Raw genomic sequence first — 25,000 nt, 5'->3', positions numbered from 1 at the left:
GTGTGTGTGTGTGTGTGACTGTGTGTGCGTGAGTGCGGGCGTGCGTGCTTGCGTGTGTGACTGTGTGTGTGTGTGTGTGTGACTGTGTGTGTGTGTGTGTGTGTGTGTGTGTGTGTGTGTGTGTGTGTGTGTGTGTGTGTGTGTGTGTGTGTGACTGTGTGTGTGTGTGTGTGTGTGTGTGTGTGTGTGACTGTGTGTGTGCGCGTGTGTCAGTGTTGATTTCGTTGAGTACCTTATTCCACTGACAAACTAAATGGAAACTAAGCTACGACGACTAAAACTAAAGACTAAATATATTGACAATTTCGTCAACAAATTAAAACTAGACTAAAATGTTAAGAAGGGACAAGAGATCATCATCAATTGGTTGCATGCTGAAAATAGCAGATCTACAAGCTCAAGTGTGTGTGTGTGTGTGTGTGTGTGTGTGTGTGTGTGTGTGTGTGTGTGTGTGTGTGTGAGTGTGTGTGTGTGTGTGTGTGTGTGTGTGTGTGTGTGTGTGTGTTCTATAGGGATCTCCTCGGTCCTCTTCGGGTCCAGGGTGGGCTGTCTGGACCCCATAGTCCCAGAGGACACGGAGCGTTTCATCCAGTCCGTCAACACCATGTTTGTGATGACCCTGCTGACCATGGCGATGCCTCGCTGGCTGCACACGCTGGTCCCCAAACCCTGGAACACCTTCTGCACCTGCTGGGACCACATGTTCCAGTTCGGTGAGTTTAGCTGTCGCAAAGACTAAGTGTTGAGGAGAGGAGAAAACAAGACTGACTGTTGAGGAGAGGAGAAAACAAGACTGACTGTTGAGGAGAGGAGAAAACAAGACTAACTGTTGAGGAGAGGAGAAAACAAGACTAAGTGTTGAGGAGAGGAGAAAACAAGACTAAGTGTTCAGGAGAGGAGAAAACAAGACTAACTGTTGAGGAGAGGAGAAAACAAGACTAACTGTTGAGGAGAGGAGAAAACAAGACTAAGTGTTGAGGAGAGGAGAAAACAAGACTGACTGTTGAGGAGAGGAGAAAACAAGACTGACTGTTGAGGAGAGGAGAAAACAAGACTAACTGTTGAGGAGAGGAGAAAACAAGACTAACTGTTGAGGAGAGGAGAAAACAAGACTGACTGTTGAGGAGAGGAGAAAACAAGACTGACTGTTGAGGAGAGGAGAAAACAAGACTAACTGTTGAGGAGAGGAGAAAACAAGACTAACTGTTGAGGAGAGGAGAAAACAAGACTAAGTGTTCAGGAGAGGAGAAAACAAGACTAACTGTTGAGGAGAGGAGAAAACAAGACTAACTGTTCAGGAGAGGAGAAAACAAGACTAACTGTTGAGGAGAGGAGAAAACAAGACTAACTGTTGAGGAGAGGAGAAAACAAGACTAACTGTTGAGGAGAGGAGAAAACAAGACTAACTGTTGAGGAGAGGAGAAAACAAGACTGACTGTTGAGGAGAGGAGAAAACAAGACTAACTGTTGAGGAGAGGAGAAAACAAGACTGACTGTTGAGGAGAGGAGAAAACAAGACTAACTGTTGAGGAGAGGAGAAAACAAGACTAACTGTTGAGGAGAGGAGAAAACAAGACTGACTGTTGAGGAGAGGAGAAAACAAGACTAACTGTTGAGGAGAGGAGAAAACAAGACTAAGTGTTGAGGAGAGGAGAAAACAAGACTAAGTGTTGAGGAGAGGAGAAAACAAGACTAAGTGTTGAGGAGGAGAAAACAAAACTGACTGTTGAGGAGAGGTGAAAACAAGACTAAGTGTTCAGGAGAGGAGAAAAACTGATTTATTTATCCAAAATGAGTTAATATCACAGGCAGACTCTTCACATACTGAGCATGTCTGACATACATATCAGAGCTGAAATCGAAATATAAATATAAAAGAAATGCTTAAACATGTAGCTTTGTGTAATGTTAGAGACCACAGAAGACATGTAAATATGAAATAAATGCTTAAACATGTAGCTAGGTGTAATGTTAGAGACCACAGAAGACATGTAAATATGAAATAAATGCTTAAAAATGTAGCTATAGGTGTAATGTTAGAGTCCACAGAAGACATGTAAATATGAAATAAATGCTTAAACATGTAGCTATAGGTGTAATGTTAGAGACCACAGAAGTGAACCTTTCACGCTGCTGACCTTTGACCCTGTGTGTGACCTTTGACCCTGTGTGTGACCTCTGACCTCTCATAGGTAAAGTTCACATCGACCGGCGTCTGAAGGAGGAAGCAGAGAGGATGGAGCGTGGACAGGAAGTGGAGGGGCGCTACATCACCTACTTCCTGTCCCAGGCGGGACTGCCCATGAAGACGGTTTACAGCAACGTGACCGAGCTGCTGTTGGCGGGGGTGGACACTGTGAGTACTTATACTCACACTGTGAGTACTTATACTCACACTGTGAGTACTTATACTCACACTGTGACACAGTATGCATTACTAGACGAGTTAATCGCTGGCCGTTTGAAAGTGACCTTTAGACCGATGATAGTTCCTTAGTTTACCTTTGATCCTAGATTATGATCCTAGATTATGATCCTAGATTATGATCCTAGATTATGATCCTAGATTATGATCCTAGATTATGATCCTAGATTATGATCCTAGATTATGATCCTAGATAGCAGCAACTAACTCACTAACTAACTAACTATGTTATCCTAGATTACTTTTTATATGCATTTGCTGTAAAACCTCGCTCTGGATTAAGAGCGTCTACTGAATGCCCTGAAATGTAAACTGTAAATTCAAACGGTGCGTTCCAGACATAGACTGTAAAAAATATGGACAAAGCGTTCTCCGGGTCTAACATGAACGTAAAATGAAGCCTGTCAGTCCTTGCAATGGAAGTCGCCATCTTTCTAGATCCGTTTTGGTCCAGCTGGCCCATTGGCTGGCCCAGACAACGAGGCGGGACTTCCCCCCTTCTTCTCCGTTGGTTTTTATTTTGACTCGAGTGGGAGGGAAATCCCGTTCATAGACTGTAACGGTAGCCACGCCCCTCAGAACATACGCGACTTTATGGTCATTTTTTTAATCAATGGGACCATAATTTTCCAAAAAGAATATTATGACATGAGAAATGAGACTTTAAACTAGTGACTGGAAGAAGAAAGTATTCATGACCATGTTTATTAAGGTAATACAGTCTAGGTGAAGTTGGGCCCAAATACATGGACTTCTATGGGGCTATGGGTTTTTCTGGGTCCAATGACAGCGCCACAACAGGCCATTATATGAACTTTAATTTCCTTAGTGGCTTCACAAAATATCTGTCTGACTGCCCCCCTGGTTAAATATCTGTCTGACTGCCCCCCTGGTTAAATATCTGTCTGACTGCCCCCCTGGTTAAATATCTGTCTGACTGCCCCCCTGGTTAAATATCTGTCTGACTGCCCCCCTGGTTAAATATCTGTCTGACTGCCCCCCTGGTTAAACATCTGTCTGACTGCCCCCCTGGTTAAATATGTGTCTGACTGCCCCCCTGGTTAAATATCTGTCTGACTGCCCCCCTGGTTAAACATCTGTCTGACTGCCCCCCTGGTTAAACATGTGTCTGACTGCCCCCCTGGTTAAACATGTGTCTGACTGCCCCCCCCTGGTTAAATATCTGTCTGACTGCCCCCCCTGGTTAAATATCTGTCTGACTGCCCCCCTGGTTAAATATCTGTCTGACTGCCCCCCTGGTTAAATATCTGTCTGACTGCCCCCCTGGTTAAACATGTGTCTGACTGCCCCCCTGGTTAAATATCTGTCTGACTGCCCCCCTGGTTAAACATCTGTCTGACTGCCCCCCTGGTTAAACATGTGTCTGACTGCCCCCCTGGTTAAACATGTGTCTGACTGCCCCCCCTGGTTAAATATCTGTCTGACTGCCCCCCCTGGTTAAATATCTGTCTGACTGCCCCCCTGGTTAAATATGTGTCTGACTGCCCCCCTGGTTAAATATCTGTCTGACTGCCCCCCTGGTTAAACATCTGTCTGACTGCCCCCCTGGTTAAACATCTGTCTGACTGCCCCCCTGGTTAAACATGTGTCTGACTGCCCCCCTGGTTAAATATCTGTCTGACTGCCCCCCTGGTTAAATATCTGTCTGACTGCCCCCCTGGTTAAACATGTGTCTGACTGCCCCCCTGGTTAAACATGTGTCTGACTGCCCCCCTGGTTAAACATGTGTCTGACTGCCCCCCTGGTTAAACATGTGTCTGACTGCCCCCCTGGTTCCAGATCTCCAGCACTCTGTCGTGGACGCTGTACGAGCTGTCCCGACATCCTGACCTCCAGGCGTCTCTCCGCCAGGAGGTTCTGACCGTGCTGGACGGACGGCGCACCGCCGACGCCGCCAGCGTGGCCCTGATGCCCCTCCTGAAGGCCACGGTACGGGAGGTCCTGAGGTACGTTACACCTGTCTTCTGACCTGAGATCAGATTCTAACGCACAGAAGAATGGTGGTTCTTTTAACCCATTCTGACCTGAGATCAGATTCTAAAAATGTTCTTCTACATCCTGACAGTTTTCCATTCTGACCTGAGATCAGATTCTAAACATGTTCTTCTACATCCTGACAGTTTTCCATTCTGACCTGAGATCAGATTCAAAAAATGTTCTTCTACATCCTGACAGTTTTCCATTCTGACCTGAGATCAGATTCTAAAAAATGTCTTCTATCCTGACGGGTTTCTGAAAAAGCTATGTTTCCATTTCAGTCGTTCTTCGATTTAAAAAAAATAGCAGACCTAGATCTGCTATTTTTCAATAGCTAAAGCACAACGTAGAACGTAATGCTAACACCAAAAGGGGTTCCCGCCTAAAATGGGTTAACTGAACAAACTGAACAAACACTCTATACTTTATTTATGGCAACGAGAACTATCAGAATATAGAAATGAACTAAAATTAAATGAACACTGCTGTGGATTCAGCGTAAATGCATTTATAAATGCGACCGCTTCTGACTGAGGCTAAGTCATTGACTTTTTTTTTTCATTTTCCTTTTTTCATGTCATGTGAAAGCAGGGAATCATAGCTTCAAATGGACATATTGTTTGTTCAGTTTGACCCACCAGTTGTGGAGATATGGCTTATAGAGTAATGTCTTGCAGAGAAACAGCGAGTTGAGAAAACAGGCTTGAAAGGTTCACTTCTGTGGTCAAACATTACACCTAGCTACATGTTTAAGCATTTATTTCATATTTACATGTCTTCTGTGGTCTCTAACATTACACCTAGCTACAAGTTTAAGCATTTATTTCATATTTACATGTCTTCTGTGGTCTCTAACATTACACCTAGCTACATGTTTAAGCATTTATTTCATTTTTACATGCCTTCTGTGGTCTCTAACATTACACCTAGCTACATGTTTAAGCATTTATTTCATATTTACATGTTGATTTCAGCTCTGATTTCAGACATATGTGAAGAGTCTCATTTTGGATAAAAACATTGACTGTCTCTGTATCAAAAAGAGTCACATATGTTCTTTATAATGAGGTTATTTGCTTTCCCAGGTTGTACCTGCCTGGGTCAGGGTTAGGCTTGTATAAATGCATTCATAAATGTTATAAATTATTATTAGTCATTTATAACGAGTCTTTCTTTCCCAGGTTGTACCCCGTCATTCCCGCCAACGCCAGAGTCATCACAGAGAGAGACATCCAAGTTGGAGATTATATTATTCCTAAAAACGTGAGTATGTTTTTATTTACAGTATGTTTTTGATTTGTAAAAAACCTCTTAGGCCAACTAAGACTCAACGTCCAACTCAGGATTATATTTATGGTCGCTTCTTATCTCCATATTATTTGAAGTTTTTGTTATTATGGTAAATGAGTAGCAAATGTGGCAGATCTGTTTTTGATTTTTAAATCGTAATAAGCGGGATAATATCTGGCTAGATGGTCATTATTGGGAGATAATTCACAATGTGATTAACCCATTTTGGACTGAGGTCGATTAAAAAAAAGGCTTCTAAATCCTTTTTTTTTCCTATGTCAGTGGTGCTCAACCTTTTTCATGTAAAGGACCCCCAGAATTATCTCTATTGGGCCACGGACCCCCATCTGAAAATATGTAGTTCCAGGGACCCCCCTAGAAGCAAATATTTTAGTTAAAAATGTAATATATATTCAATGATTTGTGCCACATTTTAACGATTAAAAAGAAAATTGCATAGCATAGATCTGCTCTTTTTCAATAGCTAAAGCATAACATAATGCTAACACCAAAAGGGGTTCCCGCCCCAAAATGGGTTAAACTCCCTGTCGGTGAATTATCTCCCGAACAACGAGCCAGATATTATCCCTTACATAAGTTCTGGATGGCAGGTTTTAATGTTTGCATTGGCAACAGTTTACTCTGGCTGGACGACCCACAGCTTTGAATGCTTGCTACCTGCATGCATGGCAACAGTTTACTCTGGCTGGAAGACCCACTGCCCTTTGACAGTAGCTTGCATCATCAAGTATTGAGCTCTTTTTTACACTAGCCAGAATAAAGTGAACCGTGCTGTGAAACGTTTCAGATTAGTTTCAGTTCAGATAAGGTTCAGTTCAGATAAGATTCTCAGAACTTAATTTGGTCTCCTGCCCACGAGCAACTGTTACACGTTCTAGTTCCCAGAACCCAGAATTCAGAACGTGGACTTGTTTCTAGAACGGCAGATCAGCTAGTTTTAGTTTAGTTTATCTTCTTCTGCAGTCCTTAGACCTTCAGCTCCGTTGCAGCTGAATGTCCAGTGTGTCATTGTCTAGGACTAGGTCAATTAACCCACGGTACATGGGGCATCTGGGCAGCACGTGTTCCACAGTCCTGCAGTAAACATTTGGGCACTTTCTGTGAGACCCCATTTCTGCACCAGAACGTCCCACAGCTGTCCTCAGGCGGTTGAGGGTTGTCCACTCCTTGCGGGGCAGGTGCTGGCTAGGAACACATGTGGGTTTATTTTATGAAGTACTTTCAGGGGTGCGCTGGCCCTGATGGTGATGGAAACCATTATGTTAGATAGCATACCCTTAGATACCATTTCTCTAGACTTAGATAGCATTTGATACAGACTCATAGCATGTTATGTAGACAGCACTATAATTGCATTGTTGCGAACGCAGTGAGCACTTACTATGAGACCTAGCAGATCATGTCTGTCTGTCTGTCTGTCTGTCTGTGTGTGTCTGTCTGTCCCGCTATCCAAATATGGAGTGTGTTGCATCAGCAATCACTCAGCTCCTTATGTAGTCATAGCACGCCATAGTACATATGTATAGCATAGTATAGTATATATGTATAGTTTATATGTATAGTTTCATTATATAGATATTCCACTGTTACGTTCTTAGCTTACGCATGTTTCATGATAAATGCTTTTATGTGATGTATTCCCATGCTTTTTTTGTTCTTGCTTAATGTAAGTCGCTCTGGATTAAGAGCGTCTGATAAATGCCTAAATTGTAAATTGTAAATTATGTTAAGATCGCATTGTAGTAGATCTGTAGATCTACACAGCTGAGTATAAATCATTGTAATGTAGATCTGTAGATCTACACAGCTGAGTATAAATCATTGTAATGTAGATCTGTAGATCTACACAGCTGAGTATAAATCATTGTAATGTAGATCTGCTTTTTTCGCTACACAGCTGAGTATAAATCTGCATTCTGACGCCATCAAGGTCTGCTGAAAATGCGTTAGTTGACTACATCAACTGCACATTTAGACAACAAAGAACGTGTGGTATTTAGTCAATTAAAACGAAACATTTCAGATGACTAACGTTTGCCTGAAACTAAAGTACCTTAAAGTACCCGTCTGAAAGTACCGTAACGATCAAAGGTTTCTGCCCAAATTACCTTAACCCATTTTGGGCGGGAACCCATTTTGGTATTGAAAAATAGCAGATCTACAAGCTCGTAGGTCTGCTTTTTTTTTCTTTTTAATCGAAGAGCGACTGACATAGAAGACATTTTTTTAACCTGATCTCAGGTCAGAATGAAAACTGTCAGGATGTAGAAGACATTTTTAGAACCTGATCTCAGGTCAGAATGAAAACTGTCATTTTTAGAATCATTTCAGAACGCCTGTTTTCATTCATTTCCCGCAGACTCTGATCACGCTGTGCCACTTCGCCACCTCCCGCGACGCGTCTGTGTTTCCCGAGCCCGACGCGTTCCGCCCGCGCCGCTGGCTGAACAGAGAGCGCTGCCACCACCCGTACGCCTCCGTGCCGTTCGGCGTGGGGAAACGCAGCTGCATCGGACGACGCATCGCCGAGCTGGAGCTCTATCTCGCCATCGCCAGGGTGAGTCAAGCCCACCACACACCGGCTGCGTCCGCCGCGCCGCGCGGCGGACACGGCCGCCTCCATTATTTTCAATGAACCTAACGCACACCGGCTCCGTCCGCCGCGCCGCGTCGCCTGGCACGCCGATAGAACACAGTTCTATTTTCCAGGCGGCGCCGCAGACGGTGTGCGATGGGCTTCAGCCTGGCCTGGCCACGCCAGGATGTTAGTCTGGAACTTCAGACTCCATCGGCTGCCTTTATTTTATTATTATTATTATTATTATAAGGCAGGGTGTTCCTGTACCCTCCAGGAACCCTCAGGGTGTTCCTGTACCCTCCAGGAACCCTCAGGGTATTCCTGGACCCTCCAGGAACCCTCAGGGTATTCCTACCCTCCAGGAACCCTCAGGGTGTTCCTACCCTCCAGGAACCCTCAGGGTGTTCCTACCCTCCAGGAACCCTCAGGGTGTTCCTACCCTCCAGGAACCCTCAGGGTATTCCTACCCTCCAGGAACCCTCAGGGTGTTCCTGTACCCTCCAGGAACCCTCAGGGTGTTCCTGTACCCTCCAGGAACCCTCAGGGTATTCCTACCCTCCAGGAACCCTCAGGGTATTCCTACCCTCCAGGAACCCTCAGGGTGTTCCTGTACCCTCCAGGAACCCTCAGGGTATTCCTACCCTCCAGGAACCCTCAGGGTGTTCCTGTACCCTCCAGGAACCCTCAGGGTATTCCCTGTCTGGATTCAGAGCGTTTCTCACCTGCCTTTGACAAATCATCAGAATATTCTGCGTCGCTCCTTTTCGTGCTAGATTGGATGTGATTGTTCTGGTCTGTGATTGGTCTCTTCAGATCGTGGTTAGTGATTGGATGTGATTGTTCTGGTCTGTGATTGGTCTCTTCAGATCGTGGTTAGTGATTGGATGTGATTGTTCTGGTCTGTGATTGGTCTCTTCAGATCGTGACGGAGTTCGAGGTGAAGCCGGACCCAGAGGGAGGCGGAGCTACGGTGAAACCGATGACGAGGACACTCCTGGTTCCCGAGAGCGTCATCAACCTGCAGTTTGTTGAGCACTGACCTCCTCCTGACCTCCGACCTCTGACCTCTGGCAGGCAGGCAGACAGACAGACAGACAGGCAGACAGACAGACAGACAGACAGACAGACAGACAGGCAGACAGACAGACAGACAGACAGACAGACAGACAGACAGACAGACTTCCTGTTGGATTTCACAATGCCATGCCAGACTTTCCGGTCCGTCATTGCCATCCCCAGTCCCTGCTTACTGATGCATGTGTCCCTAGTGATGACATCATGTGTCCCTAGTGATGACATCAAGGCGGTGTAAGTGCCATCCAACCGTTTCTCTCATTAGAAGGCGGGTGTAAGTGCCATCCAGCCGTTTCTCTCAGTAGAAGGAGGGTGTAAGTGCCATCCAGCCGTTCCTCTCAGTAGAAGGCGGGTGTAAGTGCCATCCAGCCGTTTCTCTCAGTAGAAGGAGGGTGTAAGTGCCATCCAGCCGTTTCTCTCAGTAGAAGGAGGGTGTAAGTGCCATCCAGCCGTTCCTCTCAGTAGAAGGAGGGTGTAAGTGCCATCCAACCGTTTCTCTCATTAGAAGGAGGGTGTAAGTGCCATCCAGCCGTTTCTCTCAGTAGAAGGCGGGTGTAAGTGCCATCCAGCCGTTCCTCTCAGTAGAAGGCGGGTGTAAGTGCCATCCAGCCGTTTCTCTCATCAGAAGGCGGGTGGGTGTAAGTGCCATCCAGCCGTTTCTCTCGGTAGAAGGCGGGTGTAAGTGCCATCCAGCCGTTTCTCTCATCAGAAGGCGGGTGGGTGTAAGTGCCATCCAGCCGTTTCTCTCGGTAGAAGGCGGGTGTAAGTGCCATCCAGCCGTTTCTCTCATTAGAAGGTGGGTGTAAGTGCCATCCAGCCGTTTCTCTCATTAGAAGGCGGGTGGGTGTAAGTGCCATCCAGCCGTTTCTCTCGGTAGAAGGCGGGTGTAAGTGCCATCCAGCCGTTTCTCTCGGTAGAAGGCGGGTGTAAGTGCCATCCAGCCGTTTCTCTCATCAGAAGGAGGGTGTAGGTGCCATCCAGCCGTTTCTCTCATTAGAAGGCGGGTGTAAGTGCCATCCAGCCGTTCCTCTCATTTCTTTGAAAGTGTCCATGTCTCAGAGCCATAGAGTAGAATGACGGTCGTCCTGAATATTTTTACTTTGAACTTCTTACTAATCCGGGACGACCAGATGTCACGCATGCAGGAGAGTTAGGACATCTCTGTTCACTTTATTACACGCACAAGTAATAGTTTGCGTCCAGGTCGCGGTTTGATGTGTATGCGCCGTGCCAGCAAATGACGTAATGACTACTTGTGCCTGATACGGCAGTGGTGTCAGATTACATACATGTATACATGGGAGCATTACCTTTAATCCTCCCGACACTAAAACATATCGTCATTACGTCACCATCGAAAACCAATTACACCCTGGGATTGGGTCCTTTAATCCACATCTTTATTACGTCATCATTGAGAGCTAGTTATACCAGTTACCCTGACGTCATATGCTGGGACGGTGCATACGCAACAAAAGTGGCGCAAAGTAACCACAGTATACCGCTAATCAACTTACAAATTACATATAGATTATACACAGAGGCATTTAGTATTAATATCACTATAGTCCAAGATTAAGTACATTTAAAGCAATTGAGCATTTAAAATAAATAATTAAATAATGATACTGTATACGTGATAACATTTTTTATTTCAGTTTATATACCTTTTTATTCATCAGATATCGATGATTTATTTTTCTTTGAGAAACTAAAAAGGGATCCAGAATAATTCTAAATCAATAAAACTGTATTTCTTTTATAGATAGAAACTTGTACCATACTTCATAATACTACTTTTTACATGCATAAAGTAGGTAGGTAGCAAATAGCTAAACCTAATAATTCAACATTTCAAACGTTCCTTCACAGAGAAGCTGAGATTTGACAGTTTGTAGCGGTCAACAGTACTTGCGCACTCTGTTTGCACACTAGTAGGCCTAGGCCATTTATGGCCTACTAGTGTGCAACAAGCAAGTATGCACTCGAAAGAGTGCAGTTCTAGTTTTAGATTGTTTTTTGTAATAGTACAACACCTAACCCTAAACCTAACCTAACCCACTGTGGATCACCTTTTATAATGGATTGCATTTGTATAGCTCTTTTCTATGCACAGAGCGCTTTACACAGAGCGCTTTACAGAGCTCAACGTCTTGTGTTTGGAGAATTTTTAATTTATTTTCTTACTCTTTGGATAAATGTGTACTTTTTCAACTGATATTATTCAGTAAAACATCCAGGGTGGTGTGTTTATTCTTGGAACACAGGGGTAGTAGTGCCCTCTGGTGGACTCTATTGTTTTTTTATGTATGTGTTAGCAGCAAATGTCCATTCGAGCTGAAACACTGATCACTTATTAATTGATCATTCTAATCACAATAGTTCCAACTGTGATGACCTGCTGAGACTACATTCTTATCTAGTAGTCTGGCAGCCGGGGGTGTGGAGTGGGAAATTTGGTATATAGTCTTTTTTATTGACCTAAAATATTGTATAGTTACAAACATTCATGAATCAACTTGCTGACCGACTGTCAGCATTTGTTGAGGTTTATTATGTGAACATACCATTAACATATAAGGCAGCAATGTCACTTTCATTATGCTTTAAGTAACATAACATGTGATGTCAAACTAGGAGGCCAAGAAAAAAACGATATACCAAATGTCGTTTACTTTAGTTTAGATTAAACCATTCTGGGCCTTTTGGTGTGCATTCTTTCGTACAGATCTACAAGCTCGTAGGTCTGCTTTTTTTTTTTTTTTCGTGAAAATGTAGCGCAAATCTTTGAATATATATTCCTTCAGAGAGAACGTTTTTTAACTCAAATCTTTGCTTCTGAGGGTGGTCCCTGGAACTACATATTTTCAGTTGGCGGTCGGCGGGGGTCCTTGACATGAAAATGTTTGAGAACGACTGACAAACATGAGGTTTTTCATGAAAACTGTCAGGATTTAAAAGGCATTTGTAGAATCGTCCTCAGGTCTAAAAGAAGCCTGTTGACTGGCGGACTATATTGAGCTCTACAGTGTCCTAGCTTCAGGGTCTATAGCTCTACAGTGTCCTAGCATCAGGGTCTATAGCTCTACCGTGTCCTAGCATCAGGGTCTATAGCTCTACAGTGTCCTAGCATCAGGGTCTATAGCTCTACAGTGTCCTAGCATCAGGGCTTATTGTAAACTTGCTACGTGCTCAGGTCAGAACTCACAATGTTTAATTGACAGAGTTGTGTGAGCTTGTAGATCGTCTATTTTCAGTATTAAGCCCTTTTTAATATTCTGTTTTAAATCAATGGATGAACTGTTGAAAAGGATGAAAACCCCCAAAACACATTGAAACTCAGGCTTTTCTTATATTCAGATGTTTGTTTTAAAAATGTTTATGGTGCAAAATCACTGTATTTATTTATATCTTAATGTTGCATTTTTATAGTATCTAGAAAACTGATGCCTGATATTACAATTACATTTTGTAAACATAATATTGGACACGAGAATTGTGTATTTATTCAAGTTTTTTAAACATTTGAAACTGTTACTGTGTACAAAAGGTGCTCAAAGGGCCTCACGTTGGTTGGGGTCCATTTGTTTGTTGAGGAATATTTTGAAACTTAAATGTTTACATCAGTGTTATTAAATGATCAAGTTGTCATTTTGTATGAATGTTCTGTGTCCTGCACTTCCCCCATTATATTATTAAAGAACATTTCCTTTCCACAACAAACATTATACATGACTTTTCATTTCTTTCTTTTAATTCCCAGCAGTCTTTTAACCTCAAAGCAAAGCAACGTTCTTTATTTACCCAGGGAAGTGGAGCCACACCCTGCTCATAGAACATTTCATGGTAGGGGTTCAATGCCTTGCTCGAGGGCACTTCAGTCATTTTAACGTGCCGGTCCGGGGATGCGAACTAGTGGCGACCTTCCGGTATCAAGACCGCTCCGCAAACCGTTCGGCCACCGCTGCCCAATCAACTCTTTGCTACTGGGGTTCCCTGTATAGCCATAGATATATATGTCTATGTGTATAGTCATAATGTCTATGGGTATACCCATATATGGCAACAAAACTGTGGAATGCACTTCCCATCGCAGTCAGAACTGCAGCATCACTCCCAATCTTCCGCCGTAGTCTGAAAACCCACCTTTTCAGGTGTGCTTTCTGTATCTAAAAACAGTGTTTTAAGGATATTGGTGTGTTTTCTGTATCTAAAAACAGTCTGTAGACAGCACTATAATTGCATTGTATGTAGTCATAGCACGTCATAGTATATATGTATAGTTTATATGTATAGTTTCATTATATAGATATTCCACTGTTACTTTCTTAGCTTGTTTTTATGTGATGTATTCCCATGCTTTTTTGTTCTTGCTTTACCGCTCTGGATTAAGAGCGTCTGATAAATGCCTAAATTGTAAATTGTAAATTGTATATGTCTATGGGTAAAAGCCACTGCATTTACATTCCGGTACGGTACATTAGCGCCGCTCTGCGGATGCATGTGGTCATTACACCACCGCGCATTTCAGTACATCATATTAAATTACAGTACGGTACATTATTAGAGCATTTAATGCGTTTAATTAAATTAAATGTTTATTTGTTAAACTAAATGATAGAACATTATTTAAAACAATTGTCGATTTAAATACACAAAGTTTATAAAAACGCACGACTTGGTTTTTACATCATTTGAGAATCCGGCTAACAAGCGAAAATAGCAGATCTACAAGCCCACGAGGCGTCGCCGATGAGACTCGTTGTGAGGTTGTAGATCTGTTGTTTTCAGCAGAAAGACAGCTTCCTTGTTTCTCTTACAGGCGGAAGTGCTCTTATTGTTATAACCGTGTCACTTAACGGACCAACTGGTTTTAATTTGAAGAGCAGGCGGAAGTGCTCTTATCGTTATAACCGTGTCACTTAACGGACCAACTGGTTTTAATTTGAAGAGCAGGCGGAAGTGCTCTTATCGTTATAACCGTGTCACTTAACGGACCGACTGGTATTAATTTGAAGAGTAGGCGGAAGTGCTCTTATAGTTATAACCGTGTTACTTAACGGACCGACTGGTTTATTTTTTAGAGCGGACGGAAGTGGTCTCATGGTTTCTGGCGGTGTTTTAACAGCGCTAATGAAACAAACATGTATCATGATGTTTTAGAACGTCTTTAAAACCCATAAACATTTAATATCGTTACTATTATTGTTATTAATGTCGTATCAAATGAAATCGTCATGTTTTAGAACGTCTTTAAAACCCATACATATTTAATATCGTTACTGTTATTGTTATTTTTTATATTTTTCATGGCGCTCATTAACATCCATTCATGTAGAAATGTATATTCTGCAATTCTCCATTAACACCACAGGATGGCAGCAAAGCCCTAGATTTGGCTTATTTTTTGCAAATGGGTCTTAGAATGAGGAGAAATAATGTAAATTCTACCACAGACTATCTGAGCACTTACATATTATAATATTATAAACACCTATAATATTAATATTATTATTAATAATAATAATAATAATAATAACAATTTTTTGATTGATTGATTGATGTGTTGAACATTATATTTCACAGTGTGTAGAATTGGTACATTTCATTATATTTCACAGTATGTAGAATGGGTACATTTCATTATATTTCACAGTATGTAGAATGGGTACATTTAATTATATTTCACAGTATGTAGAATGGGTACATTTTATTATATTTCACAGTATGTAGAATGGGTACATTTCATTATATTTCACAGTATGTAGAATGGGTACATTTCATTATATTTCACAGTATGTAGAATGGGTACATTTTATTATATTTCACAGTGTGTAGAATGGGTACATTTTATTATATTTCACAGTATGTAGAATGGGTACATTTCATTATATTTCACAGTGTGTAGAATGGGTACATTTTATTATATTTAATTTCACAGTATGTAGAATGGGTACATTTCATTATATTTCACAGTATGTAGAATGGGTACATTTCATTATATTTCACAGTATGTAGAATGGGTACATTTCATTATATTTCACAGTATGAATGGGTACATTTTATTATATTTCACAGTATGTAGAATGGGTAAATTTTATTATATTTCACAGTGTGTCGATTGGGTACATTTCAATGATTTCATTATATTTCACAGTATGTAGAATGGGTACATTTTATTATATTTCACAGTATGTAGAATGGGTACATTTCATTATATTTCACAGTATGCAGAATGGGTACATTTCATTATATTTCACAGTATGTAGAATGGGTAGTATAGCCATATATATGTCCATGGGTATAGCCATGTATGGGCATAGCGGCCAAAATCCATATGAATCTGGGGGTTCCTGATGAGAAGGTTTTGAGGACCACAGACCACTGCTCCAAAAGCTAAAAGAAAGCAAAATATGGTATTTTGGCTTTGAATCCAATCATACACATTATCAAAATACTACGTCCTATACAGTGAGTACAAAAAAAAAAAAAAAAAGATAAATACAAAATAAAATAATGAAATAAAGGAATAAACATGGTGATATAATGGCATATTTACCGCAAGCAACAACATCAAACTTTGAAGTAAATTGGTAGTTGTGGAGTGCGGTTTTTGGGGGTATTTTGTTTTTTTTATATAGGCAATTGTTTCTAAAGTGTAGTTTCCTAATGTCGTTTAAACCAGTGATTCTGATTGATTAATTGATTGATTATGTGAAGTATTGAAGTATTCAGGTTTTATTAATGAATAAGAATCTACAAACTCACAACGCGTCGATTGTTCTTTCTGCCTTGTTCTCATAGACCTGGCTGCTTGTTTCTCTCCCGCAATCTGGCAACCCTCCGCTAGGTGGCTAATGTTGTTGCTAGCTGTTTTTACACACACAGTATGTAGTCGTTATCTAATGTTGCTAAGCTAACGAAGCCAACGACGCCTGTTTGTATATATTATATGATTAGCAGCGCTATTTAATTCATACCATTTCATAGCGAAGGATATAAACAGGATATAACAGAACGGAATAAACAGGAGAGGAACTAAAAGGTGAGTTTTTACCTAAAACTAAAACATTCTCCCACTGGAATGATGTTAGCATCATGCTAACCAGCTAACAGGATAAGCAGCTAGCAGCAAACAGACCTCTGTAGTGGAGTTTCAACAACACTATAATTCATATTACAGTATGTATGGTGAACATTGTATTATTCTACCATTAACGTCTTTTTGTTCATCTTGTTTCAAGTGTTGTTGGTGCCAGAATGTGTCGCTAGATGGCCTAACATTAGCATTAAGGCCATGTTGTTGTTATTACTTGTAGATGCATCATCGTATACACTGTACACGATGCATCTACAAGTTGTACAATTGTGCAATGAGCAATGTGATTGTTATGTCCATATCAGATAAATAAACATAAACATAAACATTATCACGTAAACAACGGCTTTTAGTTTAAACGGATGGCCTTTTGGCCCTTTGTTTATATCACTGGTCCATTTATTCACTCTTTGGCATTTGAGCCGGGAAGCACCCTATGAGCCACGGACCACCATTTGATGACATTTAGCCTCTCAGACCCATTTGAGCCACGGACCACCATTTGATGACATTTAGCCTCTCAGACCCATTTGAGCCACGGACCACCATTTGATGACATTTAGCCTCTCAGACCCAAAACGAAAGAATATTTTGTTATCGTTGGATTAGATTTTGTCCACAATTATATTGATGTTGGTACCATTAGGAGAGATAACACGATGTTGGTACCATTAGGAGAGATTCTGCAAAGAAGTGGTCCCCAAACTTTGTCATGTCAAGGACCCCCATTTGAAAAGATATGCCAGAGACCCCCAAGCTCTAGCAGTGATTCTCAACCCGTTTAATTTCAAGGACCCCCAGTTTGACATGAATTAGTCTACGGACCCCCATTTCATGGCATTTCTATTTCTATTAGGGGTCACGATTATGAAATTATGACCGATATCCGATCTCCGATCATCTGCAGGGTCATACCTGCCCATACCGATTCTGACCCATTCTGATATTATACAGAGGACCACAGTGGAAACAAGCCTATATGCCCTATAGAGCGTCGCAGGAAATGAAATGCAATGCATTTCTCCCATAGGATTTTCATAAGTATTTATTTAAAGACGGTTACGCCGCGGACAAAGCCAACTCGGATCGTGACAAATCATGACAATGAACACAATGTTTTGGGCCGATTTAATTTATAAGAAGAAAAACAAAACAAATAGTGTTGTCTCCTGCCTATATTTTCTTCTTTCTAATGATGGCATTGGTTCAAAGCCTGTTAATAAAGTAATCAATCAATAAATAGCCTATTCTCTTTTCCAAGTGTCTGTTTTCACAACTGAATGAGTACTGAATGAGTACACAAATGAAATGTATTTATTTTTGGCTGGTGAAAACCGATTCAATAATCTGTATAATTTTGAGACCAATATATAATTTATATATATGGCTTTTTTCTTATATATAATTTTTTATCCCACGATTTTGTAACCCATTTTTCACCCCAGAGTAAATTATCTAATGTGATCCTGGGCTCTACACACCCTCCACCAACCTGGGGAGAGCAACGGACTTGAACTCGTGCTTCCTTCATGCCTGAGTGTCCAAGTTGCTCCTTTACACCTGACAGGGGGGAGTTTCCCTGGTTGGACGTAGCGCGTGGAAGGAACACGTTATTCCGACCAGTTCCTTTCCCCTCCATCAGGCGCCCCGGCTGGCCAGGGGGAGGCAGTATAGAGACCAGTTCCTTTCCCCTCCATCAGGCGCCCCGGCTGGCCAGGGGGAGGCAGTTTAGTGACCATGATTACTGCATGTGTTTTATGAGGGTACCTACCCTAGGGGACACGAGGCCAATATGACTGACATTTCTCTATGACTGACATTTCTCTCTGCCTATCACATTGTCTAGATGCAGGCAGGTGCATCGGTGGGCGGGGCTCAGAGCCGCTCGGAGGATGAGGATTCGCTGGTGATAAAGGAGGTGAAGAGGACGTCGGGACAGGCGTTCTGTGGAGGAGGAGGAGGAGGAGTCGTTCCCAAACGCAGGAGTTCCTCCAGGTTGGAGTTCATTATTAAAAACGGTTTCTGTACGTAAGACGTCCCTGGGCGTTCTAAGGATTCAAAACGAGCTGAGCCTTAGACGTCGCCGGACGTCCTAGCGCATCCTCAATGATACCGGGCGAGATAAGAATATTCAGCCTTTCGGCTGCCGTATGCTAACGCTCTGGGCTCATATTAGCCGTTGACTTACATGTTAGCGCAGCGGAAAGAATGACTCGTATCTCCTAATCCAGGGCGCTCTCCCTGGTGATGATCGATATGCTGGCGCTTCATTTCTGCTCCTCATCCGTCTCTCCCGCAAAATATGAACGCTTTTTGGATCATATATCGTATGAATTAAAATGATCGCAATGTAAGCTAGCAATATAAAGTCAACTTTTTTTAGTAGATTGTTTCCGGGTCATGGCTTTCATACAAGATACAAGAAAGTCGTTTTTTGCCACTCAGTCAGTAGGCGTAAAATGAAACTTTCTTATATTTTCAATTAGTATTTAAAAAAAAAAAATTGTTTTAATCTATGATGATATTTGGTCTTTGGTCTTTTGGTGTTTTAAACATTATGTTATAATTTAGCTATTGAAAAATAGCATATCTACAAGATCATAGCGCGCCACCGAGTGGCGCGCTACGAGCTTGTAGGTCTGCTATTTTTTTTTAAATCGTGAAAGTATTTATTTAAAAAAACTGGAGGATTTAGAATAATTTCTTTAAATTTCGAGGTCAGGCCTAAATGGGTTAATGTATGCAGTTGATACTTGGTCTGGGCTACTTTTGAACAAATTATTTCATCAATGGGGGCGTGGCATGGAGGTGATCAGCCTGTGGCACTGTTGAGGTGTTATGGAACCTAGTTGTACAGTAGTGGTGATTGACAGCTGTCATTGTTCCTCAGGTCCATCAAGAGGAAGAAGTTTGACGATGAGCTGGTGGAGAGCAGCCTGGTCAAGTCCTCCAGCAGAGTGAAAGGACCGCCCGTCATCGATCAGCCAATCCGCTGCACTGGGGGCGGCGACCTCTCGTCCAAACAAAAGGTACGAGCCAATCGGCTGCTCAGGGGAGGTTAGAGCCAATCCAAACCACCAATTTAAAGTTTCCAAATTTAGTGAACGATAAGGGGACGTCTCAGGACAACAGCAGTAGCTGTGTGTGTGTGTGGTGAGTTTAGTGAACGATAAGGGGACGTCTCAGGACAACAGCAGTAGCTGTGTGTGTGTGTGGGGTGAGTTTAGTGAACGATAAGGGGACGTCTCAGGACAACAGCAGTAGCTGTGTGTGTGTGGGGTGAGTTTAGTGAACGATAAGGGGACGTCGCAGGACAACAGCAGTAGCTGTGTGTGTGTGGGGTGAGTTTAGTGAACGATAAGGGGACGTCGCAGGACAACAGCAGTAGCTGTTTTTCTAAAACAGCAGACCTACAAGCTCGTAGCGCGCCACTCGGTGGCGCGCTATGAGTTTGTAGATCTGCTGTTTTTCAATAGCTAAAGCATAACATAATGCTAACACCAAAAGGGGTTCCCGCCCCAAAATGGGTTAATTAATATCCACCTTCATCATGCTCTTCCTGTCAGGTGACCAAATCCAGCACGGGTCTGACCCCGCCCCTAGCCATGGTGGTGACTCCGCCCCCAATCAGCAAGAGAATGAAGAAGAGCAAACAGCCGTTACAGGTCACTAAAGACCTGGGCAGGTGGAAGCCTACCGACGACCTGCTGCTAATTAACGCTGTGCTACAGGTGAGTGAAACAAATTGCTCCAGTGATTAGAAATGAATAATTCAAAATATGCTCCTCATTGACTTACATTGTAGCTGAAACAGCTCCTCATTGACTTACATTGTAGCTGAAACAGCTGCTCTCAAAGTCACTCTTTTACTACGTAAACAAACACAAACAAAGTGGATTCAGATAATATAATATATAATAATAATATGTTAATAATAATATAATATATTATTATTATTATTATAAAATTCAAGTGGTTTTAGGGTTATGGTAAAAATGTTAACTTCCTGTTGATTTGACTATTTGAAGATGCGGATCCACAGATCCAGTTTAGTTTATTTAGGATCCCCATTAGCTGTTACACCTGAATGAAGTTTATTTAGGATCCCCATTAGCTGTTACACCTGAATGAATAGTTTATTTAGGATCCCCATTAGCTGTTACACCTGAATGAATAGTTTATTTAGGATCCCCATTAGCTGTTACACCTGAATGAAGTTTATTTAGGATCCCCATTAGCTGTTACACCTGTATGAATAGTTTATTTAGGATCCCCATTAGCTGTTACACCTGTATGAATAGTTTATTTAGGATCCCCATTAGCTGTTACACCTGTATGAATAGTTTATTTAGGATCCCCATTAGCTGTTACACCTGAATGAAGTTTATTTAGGATCCCCATTAGCTGTTACACCTGGCAACGGCTATTCTTCCTGGGGTCCTCACAGAATAATATACATACAAAAATTGAAATAAAAACAACATTACAGATATCACAAAATAAATACATTAAAGCATAACAACCACGGTTAGTGCATTCACTCTAGATTACATTAACTGGTATATTGACATAAACAGAATTACAATTTACCATATATATATATATATATATATATATATATATATAAAAAGTCCTTCAGTCTTTTGTTAAAATGCCTTTTACCCTTAATGTCTGTGATGCGTTCTGGTAGAGAGTTCCATAAAGTCATTGCCCTGTACATGACTGTATTCTTCATTGCATCAGTTCTTGGCTTTAAGGCACTGTAAATCGACCCATTGCAACATGTCTGGTATTATGTATATGTCTATCACTGGTATAATGAATATTTTTATATAAGCATGTTGGTTTTTTATTTGAACAAATGTTCCTAAAAAAAATCCAGCCAGACTGGCAGCTAATCTCTGCTCCACCAACAGCCATGACAGCTTCTGATGATTTAACAGTGCTGCCTTATTCTGGGCTATTTGTAATTTACGCAGGTCCTTTTTAGCTGCATTGGACCACACAACTGGACAATAGTCAAGGTGGGATATCACCACTAGTGCCTGGATGACCTGGACAGCAGAAGTTGGAGTTAAAAACTCAGCACATCTCCTAATCATGGACAAACATGTTTTTTTTAGAATCTTTTGGTATTGGAATAACTTTAGCTTCCTTCCATATTTGTGGAAGGAATATGATTAGTTACCAGGTGTATTACCAGGTGTATTAGTTACCAGGTGTATTAGTTACCAGGTGTATTAGTTACCAGGTGTATTACCAGGTGGATTAGTTACCAGGTGTATTACCAGGTGTATTAGTTACCAGGTGTATTAGTTACCAGGTGTATTACCAGGTGTATTAGTTACCAGGTGTATTAGTTACCAGGTGTATTAGTTACCAGGTGTACAGCGAGCTGCAGTAACTTGCCATCAAGGTTATCCAGGCCTGCAGACTTCTCACTGTGTGTTATTCATAATTTAGTCTGACATAGAGGAAACACAATGCACATCATTACAAGACATATCCTTTCTTAACCTTTCTACTTTGCTGGTGAAAAAGTTGTTAAAGTATTGAGCTATGTCATAATGGCTTAGTGATAAAAGCCCCGTCCACCTCAATGAAGGAGGAAGCCCTACCCAGAGCATTGTTAAAGGTTTTCCACAGCATTTCACTGTCCCATTTGATTTCATTTCATTTATTTCGTTTGATAATAACATTTATTTTTCTTCCTATTCATTTCTGTAACATTATTTCTTGATTTACAGTAGATCTGCCAGTCAGCCAGACTGCCAGATTCACTTGCCTTTTTCTTAGCAGCATTTCTTAAAGCCACGCCGTCTTTAATTTCATTATCAATCCAAGGTGCTCTTACAGATTTAACAGTGTGTTTTCAGTCCGGGTTTTCTTCCTAATAAAAATGTACAAATGTTACGTGTTAAGAAGAGTTACAGATGTGCAAGGGTCCATTTGGTTACCAACTGTCCTTCATTTAGCTGGGGACCACCTGGAACCCCCTCAAGGACCACTGGTGGTCCCTGGACCACTGTTTCAGACCACAGACCTGACCTGTTGGGTGCGTTTGTTTTGTTTCAGACCACAGACCTGACCTGTTGGGTGCGTTTGTTTTGTTTCAGACCACAGACCTGACCTGGGTGCGTTTGTTTTGTTTCAGACCACAGACCTGACCTGGGTGCGTTTGTTTTGTTTCAGACCACAGACCTGACCTGTTGGGTGCGTTTGTTTTGTTTCAGACCACAGACCTGACCTGGGTGCGTTTGTTTTGTTTCAGACCACAGACCTGACCTGGGTGCGTTTGTTTTGTTTCAGACCACAGACCTGACCTGTTGGGTGCGTTTGTTTTGTTTCAGACCACAGACCTGACCTGGGTGCGTTTGTTTTGTTTCAGACCACAGACCTGACCTGGGTGCGTTTGTTTTGTTTCAGACCACAGACCTGACCTGTTGGGTGCGTTTGTTTTGTTTCAGACCACAGACCTGACCTGGGTGCGTTTGTTTTGTTTCAGACCACAGACCTGACCTGGGTGCGTTTGTTTTGTTTCAGACCACAGACCTGACCTGTTGGGTGCGTTTGTTTTGTTTCAGACCACAGACCTGACCTGGGTGCGTTTGTTTTGTTTCAGACCACAGACCTGACCTGGGTGCGTTTGTTTTGTTTCAGACCACAGACCTGACCTGTTGGGTGCGTTTGTTTTGTTTCAGACCACAGACCTGACCTGGGTGCGTTTGTTTTGTTTCAGACCACAGACCTGACCTGGGTGCGTTTGTTTTGTTTCAGACCACAGACCTGACCTGTTGGGTGCGTTTGTTTTGTTTCAGACCACAGACCTGACCTGTTGGGTGCGTTTGTTTTGTTTCAGACCACAGACCTGACCTGGGTGCGTTTGTTTTGTTTCAGACCACAGACCTGACCTGTTGGGTGCGTTTGTTTTGTTTCAGACCACAGACCTGACCTGTTGGGTGCGTTTGTTTTGTTTCAGACCACAGACCTGACCTGTTGGGTGCGTTTGTTTTGTTTCAGACCACAGACCTGACCTGTTGGGTGCGTTTGTTTTGTTTCAGACCACAGACCTGACGTCGGTGCATCTCGGGGTGAAGTTCAGCTGTCGTTTCACCTTACGGGAGATCAAGGAGCGTTGGTACGCTCTGCTCTACGACCCTGTCATTTCAAAGTAAGAGCTCTGCCACCCTGTCATTTCAAAGTAAGAGCTCTGCCACCCTGTCATTTCAAAGTAAGAGCTCTGCCACCCTATCATTTCAAAGTAAGAGCTCTGCCACCCTGTCATTTCAAAGTAAGAGCTCTGCGACCCTGTCATTTCAAAGTAAGATCATCCTTTTTTAACACCCTGAGCGGCATAAACGGCGGTCTGCGTCCTATCAAATAGCGCCCAGGCTGGGAGCGTCTGTTGCTCCACAGGCTGGGAGCGTCTGTTGCTCCACAGGCTGGGAGCGTCTGTTGCTCCACAGGCTGGGAGCGTCTGTTGCTCCACAGGCTGGGAGCGTCTGTTGCTCCACAGGCTGGGAGCGTCTGTTGCTCCACAGGCTGGGAGCGTCTGTTGCTCCACAGGCTGGGAGCGTCTGCTGCTCCACAGGCTGGGAGCGTCTGTTGCTCCACAGGCTGGGAGCGTCTGTTGCTCCACAGGCTGGGAGCGTCTGTTGCTCCACAGGCTGGGAGCGTCTGTTGCTCCACAGGCTGGGAGCGTCTGTTGCTCCACAGGCTGGGAGCGTCTGTTGCTCCACAGGCTGGGAGCGTCTGTTGCTCCACAGGCTGGGAGCGTCTGTTGCTCCACAGGCTGGGAGCGTCTGTTGCTCCACAGGCTGGGAGGGTCTGTTGCTCCACAGTCAATGTCATGTCCGGTTGGGACGTCATCCAAAGTGCTCCCGCTCCATTTTAGTGGATGAGAGGAAAGAATCTTAAAACGTGAATAACTCTTGATCTAAATCACTCCGTCCAATTCTGCGCTGCCGTCGCTAGTCGCGTTAGAATTAATCATACCTCCCGTTGTTGTCGATCAACACCTCGGGGTGTTTTGGCTACATCTAGCTACATCTAGCTACTTCAGCCACATCCAAGATGGCGCCTGGTGCGTCGCTAAATGTCCTCCGTTGCTGCAAATCGCTAAATACCCCCGGGGTGTTTAACTCTATGTAATGCCCCTAAATACCCCCTAAATACCCCCGGGGTGTTTACCTCTATGTAATGCCCCTAAATACCCCCTAAATACCCCCTAAATACCCCCGGGGTGTTTACCTCTATGTAATGCCCCTAAATACCCCCTAAATACCCCCGGGGTGTTTACCTCTATGTAATGCCCCTAAATACCCCCTAAATACCCCCGGGGTGTTTAACTCTATGTAATGCCCCTAAATACCCCCTAAATACCCCCGGGGTGTTTAACTCTATGTAATGCCCCTAAATACCCCCTAAATACCCCCGGGGTGTTTAACTCTATGTAATGCCCCTAAATACCCCCGGGGTGTTTACCTCTATGTAATGCCCCTAAATACCCCCTAAA

General features: G+C 42.7%; 2 protein-coding genes across 3 annotated transcripts in view; both read left to right on the top strand.

Annotated features, from left to right (window-relative positions):
- cyp27b1 (cytochrome P450, family 27, subfamily B, polypeptide 1) overlaps positions 1-9,370 on the top strand; it is a gene marked incomplete at its 5' end in the record, with an annotated part of 18,722 nt that extends 9,352 nt beyond the window's left edge. Inside the window, 6 exons of the mRNA XM_080793097.1 lie at positions 513-713; positions 2,193-2,356; positions 4,226-4,392; positions 5,605-5,686; positions 8,094-8,291; positions 9,232-9,370. Of these exons, the coding sequence (XP_080649223.1) occupies positions 513-713; positions 2,193-2,356; positions 4,226-4,392; positions 5,605-5,686; positions 8,094-8,291; positions 9,232-9,351 (932 nt within the window). The 3' untranslated portion in view covers positions 9,352-9,370. The remainder of the gene's footprint in view (positions 1-512; positions 714-2,192; positions 2,357-4,225; positions 4,393-5,604; positions 5,687-8,093; positions 8,292-9,231) is intronic.
- Positions 9,371-16,262: 6,892 nt separating this feature from the next.
- Positions 16,263-25,000, top strand: part of mcrs1 (microspherule protein 1) — a 21,671-nt gene continuing 12,933 nt past the window's right edge. For both annotated transcript variants that reach the window (XM_080791794.1, XM_080791793.1), the window contains exons 1-5: positions 16,263-16,431; positions 18,332-18,480; positions 19,376-19,514; positions 20,052-20,216; positions 23,547-23,656. In XM_080791794.1, coding sequence (XP_080647920.1) covers positions 18,332-18,480; positions 19,376-19,514; positions 20,052-20,216; positions 23,547-23,656 — 563 coding nt within the window. In that variant the 5' untranslated portion in view covers positions 16,263-16,431. The remainder of the gene's footprint in view (positions 16,432-18,331; positions 18,481-19,375; positions 19,515-20,051; positions 20,217-23,546; positions 23,657-25,000) is intronic.

This window comes from Protomyctophum bolini, assembly GCF_963924005.1.
Source record: "Protomyctophum bolini genome assembly, chromosome: 20".
Classification (NCBI taxonomy): domain Eukaryota; kingdom Metazoa; phylum Chordata; class Actinopteri; order Myctophiformes; family Myctophidae; genus Protomyctophum; species Protomyctophum bolini.
Note: the sequence above shows the minus strand (reverse complement) of the source record. Positions and strands in the feature narration are given on the sequence as shown.